Below are 20,046 nucleotides of genomic sequence, written 5' to 3'. Positions count from 1 at the left end.
AAAGCGTGTGTTTTTCACACACAAATGGAATATCATAAGAGGAAAGTGAAGGCCTGTACATTTTTATTTACATACATGTATTGGGAAGCATTGAGTGGCTTTTCCGCCTCAAGCGTTGGCCATCCGTCTCGACGGACATAATTCACTGGGATAACAAAATTAGTACTTTCAAGTTGCATCATTTACAGAGGAACCAGTCCAATATATTTCAGCTAAGGATTGACTTACATCATATTATAAACCTCCAGCGAAAAGATAGATTTTAATAAAAATGAGATCTATAGCTGAAAAGAGAGACTTGTCTGGTGGTTAAGCCTTAAATCCCTTTGCAATAAAAACAGAAAAATGTCTCATCTTTCCACAACTAGTTTATCATTCGTGAATATAATAAAACAGTCTTCTTGGCTGCATGTCTGGCAGATAAAAACTGATGATACGTAATAATACGCTGCTATTTGCTGGGTTTAGAAAATTTCATTTACTTGACAATCCTTATTAAGAAGAGGCAAAAAAGGGTGAGGGATTAGGATCATACATTGCAAAATGTAGTTATTTCAACATACTTCATGGAGAGCACTCACATATAATTCATTCATATATAATAATTGCACTTCATAATTATAGAGACAGTTTGCCATATAACTTAACAAGCTGACATAAATAAATAGTATTACAGAACCAGTGCAGACACACACAGAACTACTCAGTCATACATCTCACACCATCAGAGATAATATAGCCCTACAAAGAAGATATTGTGAATGATTCAGGTGGCACTCCATTATACCTGCTGTTGTGTAACCACAGCCACAACCTTTCAGAGGAAAAAGAACAGAAAAATGTCCACATAGTATCTTAAAATTTAAAAATGCTAAGAAAAATACAACCAAAGGGCACATCTTGCATGGCCTGAATTGCCACAGTGTTGATTTGGGTATGCAACAGTCCTAATACATTATGCTGAGCATGACTACATTACATTGATTAAGATGTTGAAATTATATAACATGAATGTCTGCATAACAGAGTATATTCGAATTTGCAAACAGTCAAAATATTTCCCCATACAGTGGACAAGAAATATGCACCATGTAGCAGAAGCTGGGGCGCTGCGTACGGCACTGAAAAGTGGCCTGAACTAAATTCACAACAAAGCAGCAGACAACCAAAATTTCAGTCAATAATTGAGGAGCTTTCCCTCTAAAAGAAGAAGCCATTTTATGTCAAAAATACACAATATATTCACAAAAACAGTTACCAGCGACCCTTCCCCAGTTTCAAGTAAATGTTTTTAGAGGGGCCACAATGATTATTTCACTGCACTAAGTTTTCATCTTTGTAAAAGGCCTACCCGCAAAATGTACAGTTCAGGTTCCAATGATTAGGAGCTCAGCATCAGTATTAATGAGGAACAACAGGCATATTTGATGGCCATTTAAGATATAAAAATAAAACATGAAAAGTCCATAAGATAAACCTGTATCTTAAGTCGTGATTATCCTTTACCCTTGCAGGCTTATAACACAAAGCCTTCTACAAATACAGTACATGCACAAAATAAAAACGCATGTCTCATTCTCATAGATGTCTGAACTGACACAACTTCCATCATCTATAAAAGGTTTGTCACTTCTGCATCCTGTTGTGTGGCAGCCCTGCATCTTATCTGTGAACGGGGAGCTGGATGTGGGATTGCTGGTGGTGCTCCAGTAGCTGAGGCATCCCCATGGCTTCGTACCCACGGCCCAGCATGCGCTCTTTGATGCAGGGAGGATGGATCTCACTGATGAGGCACTCCAGAGACTGCAGGCTGCTGCTAAGTACTGCAGCGTGGCACAGACTAGAAGTAGACAGCCCACAACAGAGGTTTTGGTCTGTGCTGTAGGCCTGGGTATGAGGAAGGAGAGGAGGGTGGAGCTGTGGCTGGTGTCGTTGTGGGTGGTTGTGGTGTTGGTGGCGGTTTGGTTGGAGATGAGGATGGGAGAGTCCCAGGTCTCTAGGCCTGGCTGCGCACGTACCCGTTGCCATCACCTGAGAGGTATAACAGTCGCTATTAGGGGTGGCCACAACACTCTCCCAGAGAGGAGCAAAGTAGTGTCCGACAGAGAACTCCCCCTGCATGGCGGCGTGGTTCAGAGAGGAGCTGCTGACTCGCTCCTGCCCAGTGCCCACGTTGGCAGGATGCGGTCTATATGGCAGCTGAGAAGAACACCTCAAAGGGAGGCAGGTTTCAGGAGGCTGGCCAGCCTCTGCTGCTCTGTGCCCCTGAGCACCGTACATCCTCACTGCTCCCTGCTGATAGGGCTGCTGTTGCTGCATTTGATGTTTATGCTGCCACACTCTGTAGTCTCCTTTATCCAAGAACCCAGCTTTGGCTATGTCTGCACTCTGTGTAGGTATCACTGCCCCCGTGAATGCCAAACTGCTCTGGGGCGGCACTCCCAGGACAAAGTCTGAGTCTGAATGTGCCACCGCAGCCACAGCCTGTAGTGATGGGCTGGCTCGAGCCTCTCCCCCCAGCTGCAGGGCCTGGCTGTGGGGAACTCTGCTCATCTGCCTCATCAGGCTTTGAACCTCTGCCAGCTCAGACTGGGGGGCCTGGCTCTGATCTCCTGAGGCCATCGCTGTGCTAGAACAAAGTGTCTCAATGGGAACATCAGGAGGCTTACATGAGCTTAGATGATAGGCCTTATGCCTGTGTCTGACTGTGTAGCCATTATTCAGAGGATTATTATACGGTGCCGCAGAAGTCTGGGTGTTTGCATGTTTAGTCCTCCTGCCCTCAGAGTTTTTCACCACACCTTTGACCACCACAGAAGCCTTGACAATGGCCAACAACCCCTGGTAGCCTCCTGAGTACGGGTGTGAATAGGGGCCACAGCGCTGGCCTGTGGTGTCTAAGCCGTTGACTGTTTTGTTAAGCTGTTTATGCTGTGGCACCCGGACATCAGATGGAAAGATTTTGATGGACAGTGGGCTGTTGGCAGTCTTCTGGGCAAAAGCGTCCAACTCTGCGGGAGAAGGGTACCGAGAAATCATGGAGGCTGGCTCGCCTGAGAAGGAAAGAGATAGAAAACAAGCGATTACTCTACATGCAGCCCAGAGAAACCTTGTCCCTTTTCTTTCAAAGCTGTCTCAGGGAATAATGGCAGACATCAACATGTCGTATAAACTAATTTCAGGGAGTGAAACACCACCAGTGCTGTTTGATCAGTGCTTAATAAAATTAATTCTGACTTAGTTCAACCTAAAATTAGCTTACCTTGGGAAGGCAGCAAGTGGAAACAGAAGAGGGTAGAGAAACTAATTTTACTGAAATGGCTCAAATGAGATTTGATCACATTTAGCAGCTAAACCACAGCAGGGACAGCCAAGTTGAAAGTGACTGTCGTAATCGTGTGAAAATCGTGTGAAAGTTAATCATTTCTAGAGATTCTCAAGATTACTGATGAATATTTGCTAAATGCTAACTTTCTTCTGAGCAGACCCACATTTTGGTTGTTTCTCACTGAAATCATTCGGCCATCACCAGTTCCTGAATATAAAATTTTGCTTCACTTTATGCTTTTATGAACCTGAACTGATTTTACTGTAAAAGCCTGGAGTTTAAACTGTCAAAGAAAAGTTGATGCAGATGGAAAAAGAGCAATCACCAAGCGTCGCCGATTGAATTGTGTGCAGGAAAGCTGACGGGACAAACTAAGATTGGATTTAAACACTATTATTCAGGCAATTTCATGGCTGCTTAACTCCTAGCGACAAAAGGAAAGGTGGGAAAGGCGCCCCATTTAAAAACAATAAATCACCTGGTAGAAATTACCGCCACCTTTCAGAGTGACACTTTTATGGAATTCCTGACATAAAAAGAAAAGGCGCTGAAATTAACCTAGATCAGGCTTTAAGGCTCTCGCCGTCACAGCAGGCAAAAGAACAAGGCTGTAATCTGCAATAAAAAGGACGAAAACTAAAAACAAAACACTTCATTTCATTTTCAATAACAAAACCAATTCTGGCTATGCAGGGGAGAGCTCACTTGTTGTTCCCATTTGAAATTGATTTGGGAGTTCATTTCATTTCAGGCCTACAGTGAGCCTCCCGACTGTGAAAATGATTCAATCTACAAGATCCATCTCATGAAAGAAATAAATTGGGTGTTTAAAATGGAGGAAAGAGGTAAGGTAGAGTGTTCAATCCATCCAGCAATCTCCCAGTGGAGCAGAAGGAACAGCACACCATGGTGCCAGAAGCATGAATGAATTCTACAGAGAAATACAACAAAGCAAAACACTGCTTATTATGTATCAGTGTGTAGAGAGTAGAGCTGCTATAGAAAACCATCACATCTGAGATGCTGGAGGTATTCAAACTGCATACAGCATCAAGATGTGTGCTGGTTTCCCACAATCCTACTTGTGGAGAAAAAGATAACAGGGGGAAAAAAAGAGCTGCAATGACGATTTAGGGATAAAAGTTGAATATTCATGACCATGAAATGATAAGCAGAAGAGGTTCATAACTACCTGAAAGGAGCTTAGATGACGAAAACCAATGTCACATTTAATATATAATAAATTCCTGTGCCATCACACACCAGCAAACTTGTCTTTTCTTCTATTTTTTTGCCTTGGAGAATGTTTCTCAATTAAGCTCAATTATCTACCAAAGATAGATAATTTAACAAAACGAGTCTTTTAGTCGCCGTTCAGTAAAATGTCGTAGTCAAACCATGCATGCTGCAATTGGCTTGCTTTTCCACAAACACTTCAAACACTTTGAATGCTAACACGTCTTCACAGGGTGTCTGATATTGTTAGTCCTGAGATCACAGCCCTGTCAGAGCCATGGAGACACAACACAGCTGCACTTCCCACTGCGGCTGCCTTAATGTGGTACTATGGAAACCTCATTAGCAAACAGGCCTTCCCCACTCTGCATTCACATATTTATCATCTGAGGACCACTAACTATGTGACATATGCATAAAAAAAGGGGGGTTGTCATTTTAGCTGATCCTGACAGAAGGCCAACTGCCAGATGATGTGGAGTTAAAACTGAGATTAGAAGCAGCATGACCAGCATTAAAACTGCTCTAAATTACATCCAGAGGTACCCGTTTGAGTCTTGAGGATTTTAATGTCAAACAGCGGTGTTAAATGGCAGTAAACTGAGCCCAGCACATCATGTTTACCGGTCAGTTATAGCTTTCTTGAAGAATGTGGTAGCAGTAATAAAAGTCTACCTTGAAGTCATTCTTCACAGTGTTTGTTCATTTCACTCAGGCCTTCCTGCAAAACACACCCAAGTCAAACAGTGCCTAAAACATGTGGTTCATTAATTACAATTTGGCTCTAAGAAAGCTTAACTTTCCCTCTGAAGGTGCCAAAGAGGCAAAAGCACACGAAGGCTCTCAACATGTGGTCCCATGCATACTCATGAAAGTGATAACTGATGCCATGCATAAAGTATCGCTAAGCAGGTGACCAAAGAGGTCACTTGTGCCTATCAAAAATTGGGACAAGTTCACATTTTCAAGCTTTTGCTCCACATTTTTCCTTTTTTATAGCTGGTTCATTTCACAACATGTGCATCAGTAGCTTTCAGCGCATTTTGGCCTCAATGCTGAAAAACAAGCAAACAAACAAACAAGTAAAAATGTACAAACAAAGCCAAAGTTTTCCCCGCAACCTCCTTATTTCATTGTTATGCTGCAATAAAGATATTCATTCACCTGCGTGGCTCTTTTAAATCCCAGGCATTTGAACTCCTGCACAAGAATGTGTGAGCTAGAGAATTAAGTAAATATTTTTACCTAGCAAATGAAAATGTTGCAACTACAGCTTCTATAGTTTTAGCTCAAGAAACGATTCTTTTAATCAGCCCAAGTTGCCTTAAGGAGATTAGATTATTCATGTTGTTCTTCAAGCAGGTTTGCATTAATTCAGGCATAATCTTTAGTACATAATCAGCACACGGGCCAGAAAAAAATTGTCTGCAGGGCGCGTACAGAAAAATAACATTATCGAGATCTCCAGAGGTCACAGGGTAAGTCTGAGGGGTTGTGAGATGGTGAGATGAACACAACAGGACAGAAAAAGGAAGACTTCTGTTACAAAAAGTTTTACCTCTTCAGGACAATTAAAATAAAACACAGTGAGAAGGGAACATTGCTGATTACTAATGTATGTAACTCTATTACAAATATAAATAAAACACTTCAGCTTGTGAATTACTTAATTCATCCTTCAGACTGTCAACTATACATCTCTCTCTGAGACACGCTTTCCTGTCTTTCTTCATCGAGAGGCACCGCAGTCAGCCGCATAACAAAATTCAGTGGTGCTAAATAAAGATGAGAACTGAAAACAAATATGAGGCTGTTCACATGACAACGGGGAAATGGCAGCTGTGTGCTGTCAGGTAAGGAATGGCAGAGAGATAATTAGCAGTCTGACCTTAAGCACTTAATCACCCTGAACCTGCAGACTGCACGCTGTTTCACTCTTCAGCCCTGACAAAAGAGCACAGAGGCAGACGAAGAACAGCACAGAAAATAACATAACACTTTTTGCGAGCAACCTTGGCTGAGGGCATCATGCAGAGCTTATATTTTTTTTTTATTCTTTGACCCTTTACATCCCCCCCTCCTCCTTGCTTTTTAGACAGGAATGAGTGAAGTACATTGTGTAGAATTGAAAAGCTTGTTAGTGTTTTTCTTTTCTTCAAAACTCAGCATAATGACATGATGGGTGATGCATGTACAACCCAAGATTGATAGATTTAGTGGTCCCACTGGTCAGGCTTGAATGTTTTCTCGGTTGGAAGGGGCTTCGAACATTAAACATGCTGCTCGACTGTTGTGGCACCGTGCTGAGTGAAACTGGCATATTTTCACAGGAAACACCTAATCCTGATTTCCTCTTTCCATGCGTGTCGCCTGCATGGAAAGAGGAACAGCTGGGGGTGGGGAGCCAATTATAAACTCTCAATCAGCACAAGACCTAATTTATCATGTGTGTATATGTTTGTGTGAATTAAAGTATTAGCTTAAAAATATTCTAGAGGGATAAAACAGTGGGTATTTATCACAATGTGGTGTATACATGGTCTTTCATAACCCTGATTCCACCCCCATACAATCCCACTCAATGCTTTCTGCCACTTTAAACTGGCTAATCTTTTTCCCGTGGTCACACTTGAAACCATTTCCCCCGGATTAAAGCGGAGACCTCATTGTTTTGGAGCAGTTTGAGTTAATCACTAATTTATGGGCAAAACAAGCCCCAGAGGCAGGGCTGACGACGGCATTTGGAAAAGCTCAATGGGTTTCCAAAAACACGGCTTCCAACCATCTCATACCCACAGGGCTGACATAAGGAAGCAATTAGGATGACCACTACATATGATTCCCCACGAGATCAAACTAAAAGTTCATAAATTATCCCTCGTTAATATCCATACATGCTTTTAGAAGTGCCAGGCAATAATCCCACAGGCCTTTGATGTTATGCTGAAGACTTTTCATAAACACTTTTGTGAGATAACATGTTCACGAGCGTCAAATCCGCAGCAGGAACATGGCGCTGAGAACTGGCAGTTAATAACAGAACAGTGCTTCTCAGCAGGCATAAATATGTGTTTACCACACCAATAATCCCGATGTTTAAAATACTCTGGCCCACCTCAATAACCAGCACATTCACAGTGCATTTAAAACGTATGTCTCTGTTACTATGACAACCTCCGCTATGCACCCAGTTGGCCCAATAAGCCCAGTCATTAGAACCATGTAATTAATTGGCCCTGACTTTATTCATGTCTTTGAGGCGAGCCTCTGCTGTCGTCTATCTACTGGTTAGACAAAGCAACAACACGAAGCTGTTCGGTTCTCCCTCTCAATTCAGGTTCATTTACTTGGCATCGTCTATAGCATCATATGAATACTTCACTCAGTCGTGATGGATTATTTCAATCAAATTTCAAATCACACTAAACATTCAGCCAATACAGTTTAAAGCTGAAGTAACCATTTTGACCACTAGGGGTTACATAAAAAAATGCTGCAGATGTATATGAAAATGTAAGTGGAGTGAACTATGGCTCCCAAAGTGAATTTCTGCAAAAAAAACATCCAGTCATAGAGCTAAAATTCCACATCAGCAGACACAAAGTAATGTTAGCATTCAGTCCGAGCCATGTTTCTGGCCACCTAATGAATGTAAGTGCAATATTCACTCATTAATTATCTGTGTCTTAAATGTTTGCTAGATGTATATGACATTTAACACCAGCCAGAAATGTTGGCTAATTGTTTTGTGCCTGCTTTCTGGTGCTGGAAAGATAGGGATTTATCAGGGCTGTTTGCTGAAAACAGCTGGCTGCTGCTGTTAAAAACAGAGCTGATGCGAATGGATACATGAACCACATGAAGAATTTGCCATAAGTTTCACTACTGAGATTCAGTATCAGCAGCTTTTCTTTTGTCAAAAGACTTATAGAAAGAGGTATTAATATTTAACTCCTCTGGACTTTAAAGAAGGTTGCCAGTTAATGCCTCTGTGTGATTTATTCAACCTAGCAACCCAGAGGGCCATTAGACAGAGATGGGTGAAAAGGGTGAAGTGGAAAAAGTAGACCCAGGACATGCTGACACCAGAACATATGCTCAAATCTCGCTCACACTAAACTCTTTATTCGCTGCCTTCTTCCACAAACACACAAAAAATAAAAATAGACACTCATTCACCCCATTTTCACAAGCCTCCCTCTCTCCAAGTCACTAATCTGAAGGGTGCTCACAGAACAGAGTCACCTCAGGGTTGAACACTTAGTTATGTGTGCTTGAAGAGGCTCTGGTGAATGCTCCTTTGCACCAGTGTCACTCCTCATTTGTTTCTGTGCCGCTTGGCCCAGCTTGCGCAAAGTTTCCCCTCTCAAAGCGGACCCGAGAACAGGCCGGCAGCGTGGGAAAAAGCATTTCCAGCCACTGCTTTCAAGCCGAGATAGCAGAGAAGTGAACAGCTCTCATTCACTTTCATCACATAATTCCTAACACTCAGAAATCTTTCACATGGGTTTTGTGTGGCTGAGAGCTTTCAAGTCCTGTGCCTTCCATTTATTGATAGCTAAAAATGGAAATGGCTTTCAAAAGCATGGCAGCGACTAAAGGCGGTTCCAATTTAACCCAATCCAACAACGACTCATTTAATGAAGAAGCCTGGGCCACACAGACTGAGCTCCGATAAGCAGTCTGTTCCCTGTGGTTGTGTTTGAAATGTCAGGATAGAGCTGGAGGGTGCTACACTACGCACTGCACTATACAGTCTTAGTACATACAATTCAAGGGGGAGGAAAAGACCCTGCAGGTAAACAGGATAAGGAATGCACCGCTAGTTCAGCCTAAGGCAATCTAGGCCTTTCTCTTCCAGTATTTAGTAGACAAGTGCACCATTGACTTACAATTAATATTTAATAGCAAAAAAAAAGATGATAAGGGAGAAAGAAGTGAAGATGGCATCTGATGAGGGAGATTTTTTTCAGCTTTGGAAATATGAATGGAGTTAGTTAGAAATGTATAAAGGAAAGAAGAAAGAAGAAATAATAATGCAAAACACTATCCATACTTTTTGTCAATTAAGAACACAGTTGGGTTAATCTGTCACCGAATCACTACTGGGTCATTAAATTTGAAAGTAATGTTAGGCCCTCTCATCTTTATTTCTAAATTTACTATGTAATACACACTCGGTGGAAGATTAGACTTTTTATAGTAGTACTTTTCATGATAAATGAACAAAGGTATCCTTTGAGAGGGCACAGGCTCATACAAATTAAATGGCTGCACGATCAGTCAGATAATCCTAACCACAGCCCTGCTCTGGAGACAAAGATGGTCATACTGATGTCAAACAAGCTAACATCCACAGACAAATTATGCCGATTCTCTCTCAAAAAGTCTGAATGTACACAACGTTATTGGTTAATATTTGCCTGCTCATGCTTTCTATGAGACCACAGGCAACCATCTATTTCAAAAAGAAAACTGCACCATCTTCAAAAGGACCTAATGATTTTAGATCACATTCGTAAGACTCTAACACACATCCAGCTGAACCATTTAACTGTGAGTTGTTATAGATCCTCAGTATGGCCAGAACCAGAACCAGCAAAGAAATAAAAGACCTGAACAAATTTTTAAAGCAATCGTGAAAAGGAAACCAGAGCAGAATAACTTCATTTGTGGTACTATGATCTCATTATGTGAATCTAGACTGTCTAGGACAAAAAAGATGAGGCGACTGGGACCACTGCACAAATAATACAAAGAATTATACCAAAAACTAAAACTGCAAATAAGTCGCATTCAATTAATTAACTGAATGAAATCTAATGATGAATGTCAGTCCAGGTTAGTGCAAAAGACACCCACTCAACCTTCCAACGAATGCAGTATAATAAGTCAACATCAAGGTCAAACATGGAGCAGTTTCTGCACAAAATGTGAACATCATTAGTAACCCTGTATGGGAGACTTGATTATCTCTGTAATTTCAGAGTCCACTTTGACCTGCACACACATACTCTGCAGGAGCACTCTGATTAGTAGCCCAATTAACAAGCATCATCATCATCAGGAGGCCCATTATTTTAAAATGAGCTGAAATCTCAGCACACCGCTAAAAACCATGCACGATGTTTATGTGCACCTGGAGGGTAACAAGGTCAAGCTGAACATGACTGATTCATAAGTAACTCGGGAACATGGACCAAGATGCCAATATTTATGAACACTTACTGCTTCAAACTATTAATACATTACTTGATGTCTGTCACTTCTGTGACATAAACTTACTTTTGCGGGTGCACGGTGGCAGCGGTGGCACTGACAGCAACAATGGCGGCGGTGGTACATCGAGGCTTTCAGGTGAGCAGGCCAGACGCTGCGACGAGAGATTCTGCCGCCTCTGGATACAGGCCAGCATGATAGTTCACTGGGGCTGCACACAGCCTTGATAAACCTGCTGAAAAAAAAGGGGAAAACTGGTTACGGCCAAAACCAAATAAATAAACTAAGAGTCTACAGCCATGCTGGAAGGTTGCTGAAGGAGGTTGTACTAGAGCAATACTTTGAGTTTGATGCCAAGTTTGGCATGCTAACATGCTCACAATGGCAAAGTTAACATGCTGATACTTAACAGGTATATGTTAACCATGTTGAGCATTAGCTAGCTAACACATTAGGACACATAATACAGTGTTGCAGGCATTAGGTCATAAATGCTAAATTTAAATTTTGACATTTCAGAAGTCAGAAGATCAAGTCAGTGGGTTTCATGCTCTAGGCACCAGCACAATGTCAGCACCAAATATCATGACAATCAATCCAAAAGTTGTTTAATATTTCTGTCTGGACTAAAGTGGAGGACAGACTGACTGATCAGGATCCATAAAGAGACTCAGCTAGAGTGGCTCAAAAAAACTTTGACCTCACTAGAGATGAATCAATCCCCCAAGTGTTTTGGTTTTTAAATTTTTTGTGATTTCATAGGCCACACAGTTTTGATGATCACTGGAAAGAAAGTAGGCACCAACTTTTAAGTTTGGAAAAACATCAAATAATATGTAATACATTCCAACTCTTGCATGAAACATCAGTTTGATGGGTAAAAAAAAAACTGCAAGCTTGCTGGTTGAGAATAGTAAAACCCCATGGGAGGCTCTCCTCTTTCAAAAATATCTTCCACATTAGTTCAGTAGCTTACATATCTAAAACTCTGTGACCACATGGGTCCTTTTACCACATTAAAATTCAAAAGCCCCTCTTTGAATTGCTGATATTGCGCATTCAAGAAAGTAATATCACTTAATGATGACTCCATCTCCTCCTCCTTCTTCTTAGTTGTTATGATGGTTCTTTCCTGTTATCAACCTTGCTCTGTCAGCTGCAATCGCAGAGATCATTTACAAGGCCTCCTGTAGCCTCAGGATGTGTGTTTCAATTTGTAACTATCCCTGCGAACTGCGTTTATGCCTCTATGAATTTTTGGCTGTATTGAACAGCAGAGGAAGCCCAAAGCAGCTCATTCTCTAAAATAGACTGCGCTGTTTGCAGAGTTAAGTATTGTCAAAGGAAATGAGAGGCTGTGTCTGAAAAAGAAGGCGCCTCTCCACAGCTGTGCCGATTGAAACAATCATCGTAAAGATGAAGCCAGGCACCCAGGGCATATTTCAGTGATAATCGTGTTTGACATTCTTTTTGATTATCTGAAAGACTCACCAAATCTGAATGCTAGCACGGCAAAACTAAAAAAAAAAAAGGGCTACCATAAGGTACTTCTTACTGTATGTGAGTCAGGCAGCTTTGTAGACAGACAGCTGCAGTCCATGCAAAAATAAAAGCAAAAAAAGATACTTGTAGGTTATTGATAGTTAATCAATCCAGTGATAACAAATTAAAAGAAAAAGTGCTTTCATTACAAAGCAGCACTTTCAAACAAGACTAATATAAGCCTGCAGCACACAGCTGTCATATTGCCTCTTTTTCTTTTCAAGGTTTTAATGTTCTTTTGGATTTTTGCTTTTATTTCTCCCTCAGGGTCCAGAGGGCAGCTAAAGTGAACCAACCACAGAACAGAGTGTTCAGTGATGAGCTGCAGAAACACGATTACCTTCGCATCAAAAACAAGAAGAGACAGCGTGGCTTTCATTTTACTCAGGTGCCAAAAAAATATTCCCTCACTCTTCCCTTTTTGTGCACCCACTCCCCTCCTCCACTCAACATCTGTCCCTGGGTGACAAGCCCACTTCAAACTGCTCAGTGCAACCTGTCTCATCTGAGCACACACATATGAAGAGCTATAAAAGCCTCAGTATGGTCAGATTCCATTTTGGAAAATAATTTCACAACAACCCTTCCCATTACCGCTCATTTGTCAAGAGGGAGGCACCGAAAACTCAGAAGGAGCACAAGGCAGAAAGGTATCTTCAGGGAAATCCCTTTACTAGCAGAAAATGACATGAATTGGAATACCTTCCATTACTCCCATAATTTGCAGCTGGAATAAAATACATCAAGGAAGGCATTATAATTCAAAGAGAGGCCAGCAGTGGCTTAAAGGAAAAAAAAGTTTAGCTGAAAGCAGAAAAGGGAGCTAGAAATGATGCATAAAGTGCAAGTAATGACGCTTTCTTTCATCCTGCTACCCAAATTTTAAATTTAAAGAGATTTTATGAAAACCTAAGCGTAGAATTTCTTTCTCACTCCTGAGTGGAGAAAAAAGGGGTGAGAGCGATATGAGATTAAAGGGATCCGAGAGTGCAAGATAGTATCTGGGCTGTTCAAGCAATATCAATTCTCCAGCCTTCTATAGAACGCTTAGCTTGACGGATGTTTTATGTCTCATACTTTCATATGTTGTCATGTCATGAAATGCTGAAATAATGCAGAAATGACTTACATGACAACTGCAAAATACTTATCAGCTGTCTTAAAAATACAGCATAGTTGGACTCAACCTTCATAATTAAGGTCAAGGGTCTCTGTCATGAACACAATGGTCACTGCTGCTCCCCATGAACGTGATGACAGATGTTATAAACCAGATGTCTCTGTTTCCATATGTCCTCCAAAGCCTAAACTTTGGCACTTCTCATGTCTTACAAGTTCATGTATTCAAGGACTTCTCTGAGATGCATAATAAGAAAAAGAGCAGAAAGTATAAGCTGCGAGGACATCTAATCCTCGTCACTCTCAGGCGACATCCACACAGCTGATAAGCAGCATGCTGTGGACCACCGAGAGCCTGCCAGGGAGATAAAGACCTTGTGCTTTGCAGTCCCTCAAGCTGACCCCCCTCCACCTCCCCCTGATGGTTTTCTGATAAGAATGTCTTGGCAAATCTATTTTTCAAGACTCTTCTCTCATTATTGACAGGGTGCACAATGCTTCATCTTCTCACAAGGAACCTTGTGAGAAGATAAGTGAATAGTAGAGCCACAGGACCAGCAGGACCAGTGATGGAGAGACTTTATAATACCAGGTTTAGTTTAACAGGCAGATGTGGATCATATGTTTTTAAATAATAAAGCTGGGTGTTCAAACAAAAATCTAAAATGCACCATGCCTTGTTTTTTTTTTGTTTTTTGTTTTTTTTTACCCTTTCTGGCTGTAATAAAGCAGCAGCACAAGAATATCCATCATAGAAGGAAAAAGCCTTAAATTATACAAGGAATCAGACAAGAGCATCTGTCTGACCTTCTGGAGCCTTTTATGACTTTATGCAGCAAAGAGGGTCAGAGCGAAGATAGAAGCAAATTGCGAAGAGAGCCTCCCTCTCGACAAACATGAAAAAAAGAAAAGATACACACCGACTCCACACACACAGACACACACACACACATACCCACCCCTCCCTAGATGAGCTGCTCCTGTTAGCAGTTCTTAGAATCCTCAGTTAATAATTAGATGATAATGAAAAAGGTTTAAGACGAGCACCCTTTTCACTCTCTGGGTGGATTAGTATGTGAGGGCTATGCTAATGTTTTTCTTTTTCTTCCTTCCACTCAGAAGCTGCAGACAAGCAGAAAGAAAAGAGCACAAAAGCAAAGAAAGAGGTTTAATTTAAGAGGAAATAAATGATTAACAAAGAGCAATTGGTCATTACAGAACAGAAAAAGCAGTGTCTCTCTTTGAATGAACATGACATGCAACAACAATCCACTTACTGTGTAATTAATTGTGTATTACATATGGCTTTAATACCATCTTTGAGGTAGGCACTGCTGGAACCTGTCTAAGTAATGGAGACCAGACAAGTAATCATGACACAGGGAGAATTAAGACCGCAGTGCTGCTGGATTCATGCCCCCCCCCCTACACACACACACACACACACACACACACACACACACACACACACATCCCCCAACCCCCTCATACATTTTTAATAGAATCTATTACTTCTGGATTAGCCGGTAAGAGCTGGCCTGGTTAAATTCTATAATAGTTTGCATAATTGGTATCAGAGCAGCATATAAGAGAGACCCAGATTTCTCTCTTTGCCTTCTCTGTAGAGGAAGAAAAAGAGGACACAAAGGTCCACGGTTCACACACAGGATATCCAAACAACCCGGAGCCACTCTGCCCTACACTGCAAGAACACTCGAAGCCTGCGGCTGATAACAATGAACCTCATTTCCATTGAGATTAGCTGCTGTAACAACAGTGTTAAAAACGTTTCCTATACAATGCATGCGAAAGCACAAAATCTATGTAAATACGATCGCTGGGCAATATTCAGACAGATGTCTGAATGCATTCAGTTGGGTGTAAATTATAACAATGTTAATGGCTGGGTATCTTGGAAAAACATTGCAGTTTCTCTTGTGCAAAATTTAATGTAGCCATTAATAGACGGTTGAGTTACAATTAAGCTAAGGGAAAAGGCCTGAAAATGCAAAAAATCAACAGATCATCAATGGTACAACAATAAACATCCACTGGCAATCTGTAATCTCAACTATCTCATCCATATTTCAATACTACTGCAAAGACAATCAGGCAAAGGCTAATGCATATGTCTGCTTCTACATGCAAAATACAATGTGTGTCACTGTAAACTTCAGTGCTACTGTTGAAGTATTTCAGTATATTTGAATAGTACTTTCCCCCTGAATGCTGCAACCACCTTGCTGAGAGCTGTAGAAAAACATGTTTATAAAACTTCCTTACAAATATATAGTCAAAGGCAGTATAAACTGTTAGAAACTGACTTAGCAATTAATCCAACTGACATGCACAGCAGTTGTCCACTGCTTATTTTAACCTGTGCATCATAAGTGATTTGCCTTCTAAGTTGCATGTATCAAGAATTTTAAAATAAACTACTTTGTGCATTTGTGTTTCTACCTAGCCATGAAAAATTTACATCAACTTCAATAATGTAATTCTCAAACAGTATTTAACTCTGCAGCATCAAATGGTTTGAAATGAGTAACACTCCAACTCAAGGCGATCAGAGCTTGCACCATTAATTTCAGCAGCCACAGCTACAGCTAAACATTTGTCAGTGAGGTTTACAGTTTTGACAAGTTATCATTTATTCTGGAGTCAATGTAGGCCACTTCTGCATGACAGTTTTTAAAAACTGTGTTTACAGAATGGTTGTTTAATATCCAACTTATTTTTTGTACATTATTCCCTGTCCAGCTTTAATTTGTGCAAAATAATCTATAATACCAAAAGGCAGTGGCTGGTGAAGATACACATTTTATTGTTCAGCTACACAACAATCATATTTACGGAATCAAAAGAACATAAGGTACAAGTGGTTATACACCCGAACATGAACATGGATTTGTTTTTCTGGAAAAATGGCATTTCTGATTTAATGTGTCTGCAGATGCTGAGAACAAATTTAACCACTAATCCAAAGCTGCACAATTAAGTCTTATCTTTGAGAACAGCCTTGGTAGGGAGTAGAAAGCCTTGGACTGACCCAAATCTGCCCTTGCCCGCAGATGGTGCCAAGGTAAAACAGACACACTGTATGTGGTAAAGTCTGGCCAATGCCAAGGTAGCATTGGAGGGTAAACAGAAACTTATCTTATCCTTAACCCAGTATGCACACTGAGACACTGTCAAAGAGCTATGGGTATGCTCTCCACACTTTGCAAAAACCTTGACTTCAAAGATAACAAATGGTAAACGAGTGAGCTGAAGGTTTTGTCAAAAGATAAATTCTTTTTCAAAAGAATCAAACAATGTTGAACGTCGACATCTGCCTTTCGGCTCAGGCATTCTCCGTCTCCATTCAAATGCAGTGCTGCTGATAAAAACTACAGAACAAAATGACTTTATGTTACGCTTCTCTCAACCCTCTTCTCCTCTGAGCCCTATCCCCTGGCTGTTACACTGTTAAGGGTCACTGATTCCTCCATGCCATTAAAATCTTCAAGCGAACATAAAACTCATTGGAAACTAGAGAGAAAATGCGGCCTGCACGGCTCCAGTGTGGGAGATAACCTAATGATATGCTGTCTACCATGAAACCTCAAAATGTTCTAGGAAAAAAAAAGGTCTTTGATCTCTGGACCAACTAGAGATGTCATCATCTCACTGCCTTTCTATTTAGGACAAAGGATGATGCATTGATTGCAATGCACCAGTCTTAATCATTAATTTGAAGTAGCGATGACCGAGACCCATTGTGTAGACAAAATAAAGATTACGAGGGCTCCAAATAACCCTGGCAGTCCTGCCCCCCACCCTTCCCAATGACCTCAGAGGCCCAGTCCTTAACCTTCCACCCTTAACCCCCCATCTCACTACCCCCTTCATCCTATTAGAAAGAAAGGACCAATTAGACAGATTTCAAAAGATAGCAGGCTGCCTGTAATTACACATGACATCTCTTAGCAGATAAAAAAGGTGATCACAAAGGGTGCACAAGAGAAACTGCTAAGCAACCAAGCCACTGATATTATTCCTATAAGATGGGCAGAGAGAGTGGGTGCATATATATTTTTAAAGTCATTTTGCATTATCTTATCATTCAGTCGCTTTACCATAAAACCCACAGCACACTCCGCTACCCTTAAATGTGAAGCTACGGATGACACGGCAGAAAAAGACGTGACCTTAATCAGTCCTCGTACTGGCCTGGGTAATAGTCATCCAAGAAAAGGTCATTCTCGTGGTGAGCCGTTTCCTCCATTCAGTAATTCGGTAGGCATGGAGATTGAGCGAGCCTGAGGAAACTTCACAATAAATCAGAGCTCAGCTTCACTCCTGGAAAAGCAAAGGGAAGTAGGCAGGCAAATGACAAATCCCTTCTCTTCATGGAGTTGGAATTACTGCTGGGTTGTGATGTGAGATCAGAGGGAAACCCCCATGGGATACCTGCACATTGACTGCTCATAATACGACACAATTCACAAGGTCCTCAAACGAATTCAGGCCCAGGCAAAGCACACATCAAACAAGCTGCCCAAATATTAATATGTCATCATATTTAACAGTATTATCTGAAGAACAGAGTGGTGTCTAAATTATGTAGCATGAAAAACATGCACTAAACATTTACTGGCTGAGTAAAAGTATTGAAAGCTGTACATTTTAAAGTGAATGAAGCCAACCAATACACTTTATGATGAAAGGGGCATGAGGCACTAAAATTTATTATGTTGCTGTGGTAAATCAAAGGCCATAATGCCATGATTTATATTTGCAGAAAATCATAAGAAAGAAGAATAAACTAAAACGAAGCAAGTGGTGGTGACATACAGTTGTCTTTTGGTCAGAAAATTGCCAGAAGAAAATAATAAAAAGAGAAGAGAGCAATAAAACACCAAATTGCAGGCTTTTTCTTCTTTGCCTCCAGAGGAAAAGCAGAGACGTCCCATCTCTCTGGGTAATAAAGGATCTGGCACAAGCAGGAAAAACATGCAGGGTAGAATTTCACACCTGGCCAATAATCTATAGGCCCCTCTGCTGCGGCTAACCTTCAACCTCGGCTGCCACCGGTGCAGTGAGGTGCGATGATCCCACCTCCGGCTTCCAGACAATAGAAATGGAAACCTTCATAGGCAGCCCTGAATGACCGATAATATACTTCAAAGCACTTCCCGTATCCATTGAGACGCTGACATATAAAGCGCCTTTCACTGCGCGCAAAGCCACATTCAAACAAAGATGTCACCTGCAGATGAAAAAGAGGAGACTAGAACAGTTTTGAGAGAAAAAGAGACATTTAGAAACTGCAGATGCAAAGCTTTCTTAGTCTTTCATTCATATTATAATAACCAATTTAGGTCTACTATTTCTTATGTTTAGCTGTTAAACAGATTTTGGGAAATAATGTACCACTGAATGAATTATTCTGTATACTTAGTATAAATCACAAACGTCATAGTTGGATTCGGCCCATATAAATACACACTAGCCAATAGCAGGACAGTGATATATAGTAAGGGCGAGACGCTCCTATCCATTAGTGCGCACTGGGCATCTTTCATCACTTTAGCGCTGTCGACCTAAAATCAATGCAGGGACCCTGACATCACACAGTGAAGCATCTTTCCAACCATAAATATTTTTCTTACTCCGTTATCGTCATTTAGTTACACAGCTTTAAAAAAAACAACATCTGGTACAACTGCTGAGCAAACTAAACATTTCCTGCGCTGAGAAACATCTTCCACAAACCCACACAGTGTCCCCTAAACATTACGATGGACATAAGAAACATAATGAATGTCTTACAGAGTTTTGTCTTATCATAAGGCTTGTTTATCTTTGGTTCTCCACGGCTGATTGGTTGTTCTCCTGCTCGGAAGGCGTATTTCCTCTGCAAAAGCAATTTCGCAACTGATTTCGCGATGCGCACTGGAGACCTCCGGAGATATATCCATTTCATGAAGCTGTCTCCATTAATTGTACTTCCTCGACATGTTCGACAGTGGCGTAGGAGATAATTTCACCGATTTTGTTTTCCGTGGAGCCGCTTATATCTCATCTCGGCAAGCGACCAAGCAGTGTGTGCCACACAGAGTGATGTCGGAATGGAAATGAGTCCCCTGCACTGTTGAAACCGGCCCTGGGCCAATCAATCAAAGCTGTATTTGAATATTCCCACGGCTCGGCCAATCACATGAAAGAGAAGGCGGCCACTGCCGTGATGCCAAACCCGTCAAAGTAAGCACGTTGCTGTTCCGCGGAAAGATTTAAAGGGGAAGACGTCTGATGTATTTACCCAAAACAAATGCAAGTTTTTTGGTCTATCTTCGTCCTTGTAAGTCTGGTGGAAGAAGAAGGCCACACACCCGGTGTGCGCAGTAAATGTGTTTCTAACTCTCAGCCAATCAGTGCTTAAATTAAATCTTAATTGGATCGGGCGTGCAGAAGTGAAGGAAAAGCTGCATCGCATGGGGTTAGAAAGGGAAAAGGCTGATTTTTGATGACATAAAAGTAGTAGACTATTAGTACATTATATTTATAAAATAAGTTATCTACATGTGAAATCCTCCATTAAATGCAAAATAGTGAAAGTA

The 20,046-nt window shown here is 41.1% G+C and overlaps 1 protein-coding gene across 2 annotated transcripts; it reads right to left on the bottom strand.

The window, feature by feature from the left end:
* Window positions 1-459: 459 nt before the first annotated feature.
* Window positions 460-19,738, bottom strand: LOC124051390 (protein FAM222A). 2 transcript variants are annotated; one of them, XM_046374715.1, is made up of 3 exons: window positions 19,259-19,738; window positions 10,850-11,015; window positions 460-3,053 (listed from the first exon to the last, which is right to left on the bottom strand). In XM_046374715.1, the coding sequence occupies exons 2-3, from the start codon at window positions 10,977-10,979 to the stop codon at window positions 1,663-1,665; spliced, it is 1,521 nt and encodes a 506-aa protein (XP_046230671.1). In that variant the 5' UTR covers window positions 10,980-11,015; window positions 19,259-19,738; the 3' UTR covers window positions 460-1,662. The 2 variants fall into 2 exon arrangements, with proteins under 2 accessions (XP_046230671.1, XP_046230670.1); XM_046374714.1 differs by having other exon boundaries at window positions 10,850-11,018; window positions 19,259-19,737.
* Window positions 19,739-20,046: the final 308 nt, after the last annotated feature.

Source organism: Scatophagus argus, chromosome 20, assembly GCF_020382885.2.
Source record: "Scatophagus argus isolate fScaArg1 chromosome 20, fScaArg1.pri, whole genome shotgun sequence".
In the NCBI taxonomy this organism is placed as follows: domain Eukaryota; kingdom Metazoa; phylum Chordata; class Actinopteri; family Scatophagidae; genus Scatophagus; species Scatophagus argus.
The sequence above is the reverse complement of the archived record's forward strand: the minus strand, read 5'-3'. Positions and strand labels throughout refer to the sequence as shown.